Below are 15332 nucleotides of genomic sequence, written 5' to 3'. Positions count from 1 at the left end.
ATTTAGCCCATTGATCTTGCTCTGCTATTCCATCATGGCTAATTTATTATCCCTCTCAACTCCATTCTGCTTTCTTCTCCCCATAACACCCTTAGTAATCAAGAAACCATCAACCTCCGCTTTAAGTGTACCCAATAACATGGCCTCCATTGCCATCTGTGGCAATGAATTCCATAGATTAACCACTCCCTGGCTAAAGAAAGTCCTCCTCATCTCTGTTCTAAAGGGACATCCTTGTATTCTGAGGCTGTGCCCCCTGGTCCTAGAGACCCCACTGTAGAAAAGATCCTCTCCAAATCCACTCTATCTAGGCCTTTCAATATTCAATAGGTTTCAGTGAGATTCCCTTTCATTCTGCTGGTGAGTACAGGCCCAGAACCAGCAAACACTCCTCATGCATTAACCCTTTCATTCCCGGATTAATTCTCACGAACCTCCTCTGCACCCTCTCCGATGCCAGCTCACCCTTCCTTAGACATTCTTTCAGCAGTTTTTGGCAGGCTGCAGTCACCGTGAGCGTTAGGAGAATGGGCAAAGAAGTAGCAGATGGAATATGTATGAGAGGCATTTGGTTGCTCTGGTATATACTCAGCCTTTGGTTAATAGTAGGGCCCATAGGATAAGAAAAGGCTGGGAACCTCTGCATTAGAGTTTAGACAAATGAAGGGGGTGGGGGGAGGGGAAATATCATTGAAACCGATGGATTATTGAAAGGCTGAGGTACAGTTGAGTGGATGCGGAGAGGATGTTTTCTGTTGTGGGGCAGTCTAGGACCAGAAGGCACAGTCTCAGGAGAGAAGGACGATAGAAGGATGTCTCACGAGAACAGAGGTGAAGAATTTCTTTAGCACGAGGATGGTGAATCTGTGGAAGTCATTGCCATGGATGACAGTGGGCACCAAGTCACTGAGTATACTCCATTTAAAATGGAGTTTGACAGGTTTTTTGATTATTAAGGGTGTCAAAAGTTAGCAGGGTTGTGAGGGAATATAAATCAGCCATGATTCAATAGTGGAGCAGATTGGATGAGCCAGTTGGCCTAATTCTGCTGCATTGGCTTATCTCTGATGTGATATAACACTGGATGTCTCCTGTGATGCAGTGTTTATTCTGACTATTAGAGTTGTAGTACATTCAATTGATATTGTCATGTAACAAAACTGAAAGGTGACTTTAACAAATCCTTTAAGTTTTTCTCCCATTTTATATTTGATTTTGAAGACCTAGAAATGACCATGCTAGAATTAGGAAATGTAATTCATCTGCTGTTTCCTAACACTGAAATCCATCTTTTATTCATGTCTGCTTTTTGCTACGGTTAACAAGGTAAGCTTTCTGAGACAGTGGTCAGGCTTAGCTGTGGTGCTGACCTCACAGCACGCAAGTGAAATGATAATTGGAAATTATAATTCAATGCAGCTTTTTTTTCCCTACAAGTCAAGTTATTGCCATTGAATGATAGGACAGTCCAGCTGGAGGGATATAGTACCAAACAAGAGAAAATCTGCAGTTGCTGGAAATCCAAAGCAACACACACAAAATGCTGGAGGAACTCAGCAGGCCGGGCAGCAGCTATGGAAAAGAGTACCTTTGATGTTTCGGGTCGAGACCCTTCAGCAGGAGGTCCCGCTGAAAGGTCTCAGCCCGAAATGTCGACTGTTTACTCTTTTCCACGGATGCTGCCTGGCCTGCTGAGTTCCTCCAGCATTGTGTCGACTATAGTACCAAGCATTATCTGCCTCTCTGGCCAATCTACACACTCGGACCCAACTGTCTGTACAATCCTGATAAGTGTCTGTTTTTCTTCCCGCTTTCATCCTTCTTCTACTGCTTTGAAACATAAAATCTATGCATTTGCCGTCACTGCTTTACCAAACATGCCTTTGCATTTTTTTAGCTGAGTGTCATTTTTGTGACTCCACCAGCAACTGTTTGTAAAGAACACTGAAAATGCAGATGCCAGTCAAGAAACACATGAAAGAGCAAACCCAATTCCCTTGCACTAATGCGAATCTGAAAATTAATAAGGGATCCCACTAGGCTTCCCTCCAGCATTCCGCACTTGTAGTGTTTCATTCAACAGAGCTGAGGCATTGTTCAGTGTTCGAGGAAAACATGACAGCAGGCTTGTTGTGAGGTTGTTTAACAGGTGTAATCGGCATGGCATAAGGGCAAATCCTTTTTGCATATCTGATTGAAAAATGTGCTGAACATAAGCTTTCTGATAGCCTTGGGCTGAATAATGAAAAGAAAAAGTGGACTAGCGCACTGACCCCTGTGTCAGCTGTTTACACCTGTTCTCCTTGCAAATACCATATCAAATTGAGACCATGTTAACAGTGAGACTCACAGCTCTAGAGAGGGAGTCTTTCAACTCTATGTTTTCTGGTTTGAGCTATAAAACAGCTAAGATGGGTGTCCAGCAGCAGGATATTGACTTGGGTTCCCTGTTCATTTTAGGCCAGTATTTAAATTGAGCATCCTACCATATAGATAACAATGAAGGTGAAATCCTTGAAAGTAGTTGAACACGCTTCTGAATGAATATGAAACAACTATGCCAATATCTTCATTAGAACACTAGACAATATGGGAGAATTAAGTTAAGAGTATTTTACACCCCTAGAAAAATAATTATAGCCGTTTACTGTATTATGTTATAGTGCATTCAACAAACTCTTTTGCATTGTAGTGCAAGAACCCCAGGGAAATGTCCAGAAGGCAATAATCTTATTTTCACACTATCTAAATTTCTTTGACATTTACGTACTTCGATAATAAATTGACTTTGAATTTTAGCTGAGCAGTGGTGCTTTTTCAAATGATTTTAAAATTTACTGCTGTAACTGGTTTCCTCTTCCCTGTTTAAGGCTTGGTGTAATTCGGTCTATGCGGAGATCTTTCAAAACTGGCAATTCCTCCCTGAGTTGCAGTGGCCGACTTTCTGCTGACATGCAAGGGGGTCATGTCTGACTCGGCAAATTACTTTCATGTGTTCCTGAAATTCTCTCCTTTGTTAGCTTGTTCACTTCCTCTGTTGCCGTACCTCAGAGCTTTTACGTTTAATTGACTCAGAGGTACTTTGGACTGCAGAGTAGAGCTATGGCAACAAATCCCACCTACAGAAAATCTTCATTGACCCCTGTTTAAGGCTGAAGATTTTCCAGACATGCCAATCGTAAGCAGCACTTTGTGAGGAGTAGCCGACTGGACTTGCAGATGTTGGAAATCTAGAATGCACCCGTTGGCCCCGTTGACTCATTCAATCCCAAGAGACTCCATTCAGCAAACCTGATGTGATCTGTTTGTACAGGCATGAGAAAATAATAGTTTGCATGAGGTAGCTAATCTCAGTCAGATTTCCAGTAAGATATTTAGTTAATTAGAGTACCGATGGGAAGGAAAAATCCACACAAGATCTCTCTCTTGATCTTCTTAACGAGTGACGATCCTTTATCAGGTTGTTATTTCACGCTCATGGGACTCACACCTGAAAAATCATACAGGGGGACATGCCAAACCAATTTACTTTAGAATGAGTCATCATTTTCAGGAAAGGAGTGCAGGTGGGGTCATGAAGCTCATGTGGGAATTGTGGCGGTGGTGAAGCTGGGCGTGGGCTTAAATTCCAGCTTTTCCTGTTCTGCAGTGAAGGGTCACGAAGCTACCTGTACTTGTCACTGGACTGCTGCCAGGTAATTGAAATGAAGCACTTCGGCTTTGTGAGTGTCACTTAGCAATTCCCAACAATGGTTTCTTCGCACTCCTCACATTTTCCACAAGATCTGACATCAACATCTGTTATCCTGTGAACCAGTGGTGTAATGCTATCTCCTGAACAAAGCAAAAGAGTAAAAATAGATCTAATACTGCAATCCCTGCAGAATATTTGAATAATTTCTCACCATCTAGGATTAAAAAGCCAAAGAAAATTGATTTTTCAGCATTACATAGTAGGTTCTGGTAGATATTTTTTAAATTCGGTATATATTTCCCGCTTATATTTTTTTCCTTTTTTTACCCTCTCTCCTAGGTGTCAAATCCATTACGAATTTATCATTCCTTGAAAGATCCAAATATTGAGCTTGAATTATCAGTCATAAGGTTACAGGAACGTTTGTAGTTTTTCCTGCCTTCGTTCTAAAATGAACTTTTACCAGTTTGAACCCATTTCCCCGGTTGCACTTTTGCTATTTAATTTAATTTATCGTGCAAGCTTTACGTGCATTCCTAGCATTGGGCTTCCCTTCCTGGCTGAAAAATCCAAGTCCTTCCAACCTCTCCACAGTCGCCAAACCTCTGACACTAGATTTCGACCTCATGGGCTTTCTCCCCACACTTCACTAAACCAGGTTATAGATTGTCATAGTTTTCAAGTTTTCTACCATTGATCCAGATGTGTACTCATTGTGTACATGACTGCACAGTGCATCTTCGGAAACAACAAAGGTTTGGATCCTGGTCTTAATTAAAATATAAATGAAAAATTACTATGCGTGCCATGTGCTTGGGAACAATTCGGTTACTGTACGGGCACGCACCCACACAGCTTAGAGGGAACAGTGATCTCCAGCTCACTCGGTACCATGTTGTAATGTTGAATCAGGTTCACGAGTCTGGCAAGTGAGACAGAAAACACTGACTGCGAATAGGTATATTAATCATTTATTTACAAGCAGTAAGAATTCGACTAAACATCCATGCTCCCCAAATTGCAGAAACTACAACGCTGAGTATTCAACAAGCAAACTTAGCTAAAAGCGCGCGCAGAGCATACCTTCCCGATGGTCATGTGCATCACTTGCCTTAAACAAAGGAAGAGAGACAGAACCTCTCACACATGCTCTCTATATAGCCAGGATATTTGAAACTGGACACCAGGCAGCTAACCAATGGGGGGGAAAAGCAGCTGCAGTTTCTAAACTACCCAATCATGATGGAGGCGACTTTTGACAATCAGAATAAGACATACTCCACCCCCCTCCCCACAAGACACATACCTAACTTAGCCTTCTCTTCTTTTGGCTATCAGCAGCAACAAGCAGAGGTAGGAGGTCCATGAATGCAGTTTTCTGAGATTGTTTCTTTGCTCTGACTTCATAGGTCATCCAAGGTTCTATAACCAGCTATACGCGGGAATGGATCACTATTCTCTTGTTGCTCGCTTTATTACCGAAGCTCTCAATCCCAGCATGTGAGTAGTTTTCTTAACTTTTCTTTATCGCATAGCTTCTTTACATTATTTGATGTTTAATATATTTCTCGTTTATCCTGATGTGTTTTATCTTCTCCCTCTTGCTTGCTACAGACCATACCACAGCAGTTTAAAAGGGAGATGTTAGGATTAGCCACAAATTTGCATTATGAGAAGCCTCTGATTAACTTCATCTTGTAGAGGCACCAACCCACTATTCAGCAAGATGTTGAATAGGGAAATTAGGGCCGTTGCTGGCAACCTTTTATTCCACAATGTGACAGAGCATTACTGGTGTAATATTTAATGTTAACCTGATCCTTGGGTGCTTTAATCGCTACTTCACACCAACAAAGTTCATGACATCTACTGAGATACAATCTGTGAACTCTTCCCTATGAAATCGGAAGAGTGTGTAAGTGCCATCTTTCAGTACACAATAGAGATGGAAATAAAAAAGTTCTTTAAAATCTAGATATCTTCTTGCACAATCAGACGTTTTAAAGCTTTGAGTTTTCCTTTCTGTTTTCTTTATTCTGGATAACTCTCTATGGATTTAATAAGCCAGAAAGATAGACGTAGTACCAAAAATATAGGCCTGATTGAATTGGAGAGAGCACAGAAAATATTATTTTGCATAATATTCAGTCAATAAAATCTGAGTGTAGTATTGTTTTCACTGTAGATTAACTGACCAATGTAGTATTTAGCACTTTGTACTGACTTTGGAAGGATAAGTGAGCCAATGTCAGTGTCCTCTCCCAGACTTTTATCCCCAGCACTGGCATCCTAACTGCATTCAGTGAGCTGTGCTGGACAGGTACCATTGTCAACATACCTGACTACATACCTGAAACAGACACTGAGTTCTGAGCTGTGTCACAAGAAAGAATTGCCATGCAGGCAGAGAAAGTTATTTAATGATATTCCCAAGGCTCCTATAAAAATTACAATATCTCCACTGACACCTAAAGATCTTCAGTGCATTACTGCACAAAATAAAGATGGTGTGATGGTATAGGGTTTGCTGAGCACAAAGTTCTAAGCTCAAACGAAGATCTTAAGACCTATCCGATGTAGATAACTACAGGTACCCTCACTAAAGACAGGTTATACTGTATCTAGTACACTTCCCTCTTTATCCTCCATGGCGAGTTTAGCTGCCAGTGCCCACTATCTAAGCAGAAGGCTCTCCCCTCTCTACCAGCTAACAAAGTAGTTTAAAAACAGCCTGCACATCAAAGTTGCTGGTGAACGCAGCAGGCCAGGCAGCATCTCTAGGAAGAGGTGCAGTCGATGTTTCAGGCCGAGACCCTTCGTCAGGATAGCCTGGTTATTTTCAATGAAACTCATTTAAAACTCACAGATAATTTTCCTTATAAAAGATTTCCAAGTTACAAAAGATCTCTAAAACACAGAAGCTCTCTATGTTACTGATGCAATTCTGGTAAGCTAAAAAGATTGAGTTGCCGATAAATGAATCGTCTGTTGCTGAAATTGAAGTTGGAAATGGGTGGATTCTAGTTCCCCGTCTTTGTGTCATTCCTCTTGAATTTCTTTGACCATTCCTAACAAGCCTGACTGCTCTCTTACATTTGTACTGGTTTTGCCACTTGGGTGACTTTACAGACGTGATTATCTGTTTCAGATACCTTTTCACACAGGTGGTCTAAATACTTCTGCGGACAGAGTTCCCAGCTACCCACAGTTAGTGCTGTGAATGCTGGCTGCTTGGGTACACAAACCTTCCAGCCATTAATAGATCAGCTGTTTGATGTCCTAGATGGTCTGCAAGCTTTATTGAATTAAATAACCTAGCCAGTGTTGTCTGGTTTGATGCAAGCCAATTAGCATAACCCCTTTGTCTTATACTGCATCTCTTAAGCAATCAGCTTTGTGCTGGGACCAGCAGCCTGAGCTGTATAGACAGTGCTGTTAGAAAGCTAAGCTTGGCAAAAAGTCCCCCCACTCCCCCAGCCCTAGACAATGAATATCCATCACTCAGGACCATAATGAAATCCTCTGTTCTGTGTTGTGAGCCTACAGAAGCCAGGTAATGGAGGGAGGAGCATACCGCCTCTCAAAATACCCACCCGTCTTTGGAAGAGACACCGTTCCCTACGGTGGCCTCATTAGTCACCTCGGAACTGACAGAACCGGAGTGGAAGTTTATGAGAATCTTATGGTGTGCACACTCTGTCCAGTACCAGAATAGCAATTATATTTCGGTCTTTTGACAGGAATGCTTCCCAAAATAGAGCTGACCCATATCACCGTATGGCAGGATTTTCTAATTCCATTGAGTACTGTAGTACTGATATACAAGCAAATTAGTTTAAATCTCTGCTTTGCTACAATAGGTGCTTTAAATACGTTTCTCCATCTAATCCAAAATCCACCAATAAACAGGGGATATCTTCTTGCCATAGAGTTCTAGTTAGAAATATGCAATTACAGGACATCTCTAAGGTACAGTATGTGGATATGATTAATATTTAAGGCTTGACATTGCAGTGCGTGACCTTGCAGCTTGTCAAAAAGAAAGAATAGATTATTCCACGCAGTTAAGTGTCATCTGGGCTTTCTACCTGATACCTCTTGGCTCTGACTTAAAGCTGTCTGAAATTACCTATTATACCAGGGAGAATAAGTTCCACTCTTTCAGTACTTAGAGTTAATAATCTCTCTTTGTCACATTGTCATTTTGATGTTGGTTTTCCCAGAAAAATTGAAGCAATTTCCAGGTGGGGTGGAACTGAGATATTTTTTTATTCACCCGAGGTTTGCTGTGTTGAGAAGGACTGAACCTGAATTTCTTTTTTTCAAGTTCCAAAGCCGGAGTTGTCAATTATATCACCAACTCCCTTGTCAAATTCAGCCGTCAATAACTATTTTAATGACTGCTTGTTCATTTTTTAAAAAAATGATCTCTCAGTAACAATTTTCAGGTTGGATTTTTCAGTCCATTTATTTTGAGTGAGTGGTTCAAATGATTTTTTTTTACACAAGGTGATGATGATAGTCATGATACAGTTTGCTTAGTTTTTGAGTATCTATTTTTTTGCCGATACATCCACATTTATATCCTCAAAGAGGATATTTAATGTCCTCTAAGTTCTACCTATGTATCATTTCTCACTGAGAAGACAACAGCCAGTATACAGTCCTGACGAAGGGTCTCGGCCTGAAACGTCGACTGCGCCTCTTCCTATAGATGCTGCCTGGCCTGCTGCGTTCACCAGCAACTTTGATGTATGTTGTTTGAATTTCCAGCATCTGCAGAATTCCTGTTGTTAGCCAGTATACAGTATGGCTTTGCATTTCCTTTGCCTTAATTTTCAACTGTTGTAAGCTGTGAAAGAAACAGGTCTGCTTGGAAATGATAATCGATTCACCTGAAACTGTTACAACATGATAACCAGTGCTGCCCTTCGGTTAAATATGGAGTCAACAGGAGGTCCCGTTACAGCCGGCTGGGTTTAATTTTCGTGTTTATTGTTGCTGCACATGGACAGTATCCGGTCAGGTTTGCCTGAGGTTATCTTTGATATACAGTATGTAGGTGTTGAAATACAGTAGCGATGATCATTGCAATCAGATACCGAGCCAAACTGTCCAGTATGGAGGCTGTTGTATCAGATGTCCCAAGCCAGACAAGCAGGGAATAGGCCATTCAGAAAAGACTTTTGAAAGCTTGCCAGGTTGATTACTACTAGTAACTATTTACAGCAGCAAATGTTTAACCAGTCTGTTAAGAATTCCTGTGGCAACTTACCCTTTCTTAAAGAAGATAGTTCAGTGGGGTAAAAGGGAGCGATTTAATGTGGATTACTTTCCTAAGTTTACCTACCTACTGGAGTGCTGGTTTAATTTTTTAGACCAGCTGACAACAGCACTCAAAGTATCAACGTTTTAAACGAGAGTTCAAAGTACATTTATTATCCATGCAGTATGCAGCGATGAGGTTTGTCTTCTTTCAGGCAGCCACAGAACAAAGAACCCTCCCGCCCCCCATCGACCCCCCCCACACAGGACCATCAAACACGTGGGGAAAAAGAACAGATTGCTCAAACAGCACAAAGCAAGTAAGCAGCACACAGAACGTTAGACATCAAACCGCAGACACTCCCAAAAGTGAGTCCACGGCTACAAGCCGCTGAGGTGAGTGACGCTGATGCAGGAACTGATAGCCACTGAGTCAGTCAGTTCAGCACCAGGTTGATGGCTGCAGGCCGCAGCCGCAGACCCATTCCAGCGCCGAAGCCCCCCACCCCCCATTGCACTCAGAGCTGACAATGTCAAACCTCAAACCCCAGCCTAAGCTGAGCCCACAGCCATGAGCCGGCAGCATGAGGCCCCTTCCGCCAGCGGGAGTGAGGGAGAGACCGTCCAAGCGCAGGCAGGTGGCACTGGACGCCCACCAGGGTTCTGTTCCCACCATGGTCGATTTTAGTCTTGCTGGGTGCTAAATCCTCCAGGAGATCGCAGAGGCCTCAGTTCGTTCAGTCAGCTCAAAAATATACTCGTACAATGGAAATTGCAGGCTGCAATTGATCACAGATCATAAGAAGAAGCAGAAGGACAAGTATATTTGGAAGAAGAGTATCCGGTGGTTTTGTAAGCTGTCTGCAGGATGGCCCCATTGATCACTGGCGCCATCTTGCTGGAAGTTGATGCATTTCGCAAACCTACATATCGCCTCGCCAAGTTCATTCCCTTCAGCAGTGGCTCAGTAGGAAATTCCAGGCAGATACTTCATTGTAGTCCTGACAAAATGCTGCTTTGTCAGTGGTGCTTCCCAGCATATGCCCATTAGTGATGCTACCTTTCAGGTAAACACAAAAGATGAATGTAAGAAAAACAGGGAGTCATTGTTAATGTGGCTTCTGAAGCAGCATTCACTGAAGCAGGTTATATGATATTCCTCATTAAAGAGAGCTGGACTGGAATCTTGCTGTGTGCAGATTGGTGGCTCTGTGTCCGATAATAAGGCCATGGCTGCATTTGAGAACTACTTTATTAGCTATCAAGCACTTTGGGATGTCCTGTGGGTTTGAAAAGTCCCATGTTATTTCAGGACTCCCCTTCTTTCCTGCTTTATTTTCTCATCAATGATCTTGATTGCAGCTATACCTATGAAGTTGCACCAACATTTGTCCTCATGGAGGAAGCTGTCTTAAAGAAGATGAGGGAGCTCATAGGCTGGCCAGATGGGGATGGGATCTTCAGTCCTGGTAAGAGACAAATGCACTAATTCTTTTTTTATTGAACTTTACTGAGATATAATGCAATTAAACTTATTGAACCATTCTCTTATATTTAGGAGCAATTATTTGAATAAGAATCAGGTTTAACATCACCGGCATATACATCCTACATAATAAAAACTATAAATTACAGTAAGAAATATATATTAAAAATAAATAAGCAGTGCAAAGAGAGAGCAAAATAAATAGTGAGGCAGTGTACCTGGGTTCAATGTCCATTCAGAAATCCGATGGCAGGAAGGAAGAAGCTGTACCTAAGATATTTTGTGTGTGTGTGTGTGTCCAGGCTCTTGTATGTTCTCCTTAATGGTAGCAATGAGAAAAGGGCATGTCCTGGGCAATGGGGCTCCTTAAGGATGGATGCTGCCTTTTGGAAATGTCTTCAGTGCTGCAGAGGCTCGTGCTGGCTGACCTTACAACTTCCTGCAGCCTTTTCTGATCCTTTCCCTCCATACCAGACGGTGATTTAGGATGCTGTCCACAGTACATCTGTAGAAGTGATACTGAGATATAATGCAGTTAAAGGTTCTGAACCATTCTCTTGTATTTTGGAGCAATTATTTGAATTTCCAGCCTTTAATCTTATCACATACCTTTGCTGTGTGGACTATGCTAGCTCCTTTTTCTCCAAACTTTCCTCTGCCCCTGCAACATTTTCTCTATCACACATGTCCATCAACTCTCTTTTGATTAATTTTTTTTGGCCATTAATCCACACTGAGGTAATTTAGCAGACTCAGCTGGTCTTTGTGATGTAGAAAGAAACTAGAGCTCACAATTGTGATGAGAACCTGTGTAGGCACACATAGACACACAGACAGACAGACACACATAGACACACATATATACACACACACACACACGCACACACACACACACACACACACACACACACACACACACACACACACTTTCACCCCCCCTCCCACAAGGTCAGGACAGAACTTGCATGCCGAGAGCTGAGAGGCAGCAGCATTATCTGCCAGATTTGTGATACCTGATTCATTTAACAAATTACACTTGTAGGAATCAGTTTGAAGAATATAAATTGTCAGTGAGGAACTTGATAAATGTTGTTGAACCAAGGAATTGCCATGCACTGCAACTCTAAATGCATTCATCAAGAACAGTTGGCTCCAGTTAATAATCTGTGCTCATTTACTTCTCTGATGTGACCTTGCAAAGGCAGGTTCAAAGCTAAATGCCCAATGTGTTTGATCATGAACAGCCAGATTGCTTTTAACCTCCTGTCCTAACAGGACACTTGATTAGTCTCACAAACAATTTATTCCATGGGTACAATGAAATTCATCCAAGACCCATCAACTGTCTTTGTGCACAACTTATCATAAAGAGCTTTGAAATCCTTCAGAATTGCTTCAACCCTTATAATATTGAACCATGACTCTAAAAACAAGTTCTTAAAAAAATACCAATAATGCATTATCATGAAAGAAAGGTACAGTTACTCAGCCAACTTATTAACTGTTGTGTGCAAAATAAGGTGTCATCGGTGCCTGCATTCATTATTGAGATTATAATGTCGTACACTATTGGCTTTTAATATAACAGTATATTGCTGAGTGATTAAAGCATTCCAGTCATGTGATTATAATATAAACAATCATGAGTTAATTGCAGTTTTAATTAATGAGACAATAATGGAATACCAGTATTTTTAAATTGTGCAGAAAGAAAATATTTCAATGATGTTTTCGATAATCGTTTTCCTTTTTGTTTGTGAGCTGAAGGAAAGTAAAAATGGGCAACCTAGTATGATCTAAGTTTCACTAATTGCCTGTCTATCCCGCCACACTGCGCTGCTGTGATAGAAGAACTGCTCATTTCCCAGCCTAGTGCCTCTCAACCAGTAATGACTTGCTCTGCTCTCTGCCTGAACAGGAGGCTCCGTTTCCAACATGTATGCTGTGAATCTGGCCCGATACAAGTGCTTTCCAGAGCTGAAGGAGACTGGGTTAGCCGGTGCACCCCGTATGGCAATGTTTACATCTGAGGAGGTACGTGGCTAGAATTTGGCTAAAGGTTTAGAGGTATTGTTGACTTGTATTGTTCCACTGTTTAGGGAAAATTGGAGCTACTTATTGCATATTATCAGAATAGCAGATGTTTTCAAGTGTTATTGAGAGGTGGGGATGAATTTGGACTGAAAGCATCGGGATATCAGGAATGGGAGATCATGACTGACCTGTATCTCAGCTATATCTTCCTGCCTCCGTACCTTATCCATCGATGCCTTTTCTAAGCAAGTTATCCATCTTGTACAGATGGAAAAAATGAAAATGGATGAATAATGGGGGATCAATGTTCTTTGTCCAACAACAGATGTTTAAGCTCTCATCATAAGGTACCTATTTGTATGGTAACCATGTATTTCAGTCCGGTTCCAACATGCATTAATAACTTGTGAGGGTCAAGGTGGAATTGCATTCAAAAACCCAGCTGAAGGACCTGTGCAGAAAAAGAATTTTTGTATACAACGAGGCTACTCAACTCATGCTGGCTTTCTGAAAGAAGTATGCACTTGGCCTTTATATTTTTTTAAGATGAGTTTCCAGTCATTTATTTCTTCTACGACCGTTTATCCACTTCCTTTCGGCAAAATTTTAAGTATTATGATTCAACAATTGCAATGGTTGAACATGTCATATGTGTAGCTACAACCGTCTCCTGAACTTTCTCTTCACTCTTCTGTTGATTTTATTGCTCTTTTGCAACCAACTATTGCAAGTGGTCCTTTTTTCACATTTACTATTTGCTAGCTGACCTCCTCCTGACCCCTCTTTTTCAGTGGAAGAACTCCCAGTTTTTACTGGCAACTCTTAGTAACTAGAGTGGATCTTCCCATACACGATCAAAATAATTCCCTAGTGCGTTGTTTCCTTGGGTGTATCATCGTTAACAAACAGCCTTTAGTTTGTGGGAGGGCAGGAAAACAGGGCCAGATATGGATTTCCAGAGTTCTGAGATCCTGAGAAAAAAGAGACTATGGGAATGTTTCCATCATCTGATTTCTTTTCCCTCCCCCGCTATGCAAAACAAAACCTAGCTTGCTGTTTGAACTTTTTATAATGTTGTCCTGAATATAGTATTGCTGCTAACTACACTTTTGTTATGACAGGTTCATTTCCCATGGAATTTAAAATAAGCCCAGGGAACAATGTAAACGAGTCTCAGTGAGCATGTGGGGGGGGGGGGGGAAAGGAAGGGTGGTCTCATGTTCTGATACAGGCAGCTCCAGCAAAATATAAAAGGAATGATTTTCACTGAGGGAGAAATCCAGGACATAGGAACATGATTATGGTGATTATAGCTATTCACAGACAACATTAGGCAGCGTATCTTCACACACGGGGAAGTGGACAGTATAAAAAGTGTTTAATTGTAATTCTGTCCTTGTAATGCAGGACTGAAGTGTTTTTCAGTAAGAGTATTCAGAAATATGGACCCAAGAATGTATTTGAGGTGTAAATTATCCATGAAGTAATTGAATGGTTTGACAGAAGGGTGGGGAGGTCATGATGCCCCCATGGTTTTCACTCTTGCATAATTTGACGGAAGTACTCACAGTATTACCTTTTAGATTTCCTGTGTTTTTTAAAAAAATATAATTGAGCAAAGTTTTGTTTCTTTACTTTTGACTGTCTGAAGCAACATTTTCTGATAAGAACTCCAAGCCATTGAGTTGTACCTAAGTACCAATGTGTGTCTGAGGCTGCTTGACATTATTCAGGATGTCCCCTTGTTTTTCAGTGTCACTATTCAGTGAAGAAAGCCGCTTCCTTCCTTGGAATTGGCACCCGCAATGTTTATGTGGTGAAAGCGGACAAAAGGTAAGAGCAGTGGTCAGAGACTGTAATAGTTGTGTTTTGGAGCAGTTAATGGCATCTGCCGTTCTTGGTCCACTACCCTTCCACAAGGCTGGCATTTTCTGCTGATCAGTCTCCTGACATCGGCAGTTAAGTACGTCAAAAATTCTTTGGAAGAAATTTCCTCTTCTGCTATTTGTGAATAAGGTCCATTGCTCCCTGCTTAGTCATGTAAACAGGAACATAGGCATTTCTAGATGACAGAAAAATAATGACTGTCTGGTTTGCCGGCGTCCTGGTGGTTAAAGATGAACCTACCAAACTGGAATGGAAGCAAAGTCAGTCTCTGGCTTGAGTGATTGCTGAAGAAGAGATTTGATGCAACATTAGTAGGGATATTGACCAATAATGGCAATCAATTTCTATCAGTGAGCAATATGTCCTTAGTTAAGGTAAAGTGAACCTTTGGTGGCGAAGAGTTAAATTTATCAATTCTTGTCCCTCTCAAGTTCAGGTTCAATTTATTGTCCTTTAACAGTAACCATATACACCGCCAAACGAAACACATTCCTCTGGACCAAGGTACATATAACTCACACACATAACACATAAAGTAATATTACCACAAATAATAAGGTGCATATTGAAAAGTAAGCAGTATAATACTATTGGCGCTGCATACATGATGAGGCCATATGATGAGATTTGTATTGGTGGTGAGGTGTTCAGTAGTCTCATAGCCTGGGGGAAGAAACTGTTTCCCATCTTAACAGTTCTTGTCCTGATGTAACAGTACTTCCTGCCTGATGGTTGGGGGTCAACTAGATTGTTGGATGGATGGGAGAGATCATTGACAATGCTAAGGGCCCTGCATATACAACACTCCTGATAAATATCTCTAATGGGTGGAAGAGAGACCCTGATGAGCCTCTCAGCAGACCTCGCCATCCTTTGTAGGGACTTGCGTTCAGATGCCTTGTAATTCCTGTACCAGTCTGTAATCCATTTGGTCAGGAAACACTCGATGGTGCTCCTGTAAAAATT

The 15332-nt window shown here is 41.4% G+C and overlaps 1 protein-coding gene across 1 annotated transcript in view; it reads left to right on the top strand.

Moving 5' to 3' along the window:
* Nucleotides 1-15332, top strand: part of LOC134357992 (acidic amino acid decarboxylase GADL1-like) — a 69216-nt gene that overhangs the window by 16509 nt on the left and 37375 nt on the right. The window contains exons 4-7 of the mRNA XM_063069840.1: nucleotides 5104-5194; nucleotides 10322-10428; nucleotides 12364-12479; nucleotides 14233-14312. Coding sequence (XP_062925910.1) covers nucleotides 5104-5194; nucleotides 10322-10428; nucleotides 12364-12479; nucleotides 14233-14312 — 394 coding nt within the window. The remainder of the gene's footprint in view (nucleotides 1-5103; nucleotides 5195-10321; nucleotides 10429-12363; nucleotides 12480-14232; nucleotides 14313-15332) is intronic.

Source organism: Mobula hypostoma, chromosome 17 (assembly GCF_963921235.1).
Source record: "Mobula hypostoma chromosome 17, sMobHyp1.1, whole genome shotgun sequence".
NCBI lineage: Eukaryota > Metazoa > Chordata > Chondrichthyes > Myliobatiformes > Myliobatidae > Mobula > Mobula hypostoma.
Note: the sequence above shows the minus strand (reverse complement) of the source record. Positions and strands in the feature narration are given on the sequence as shown.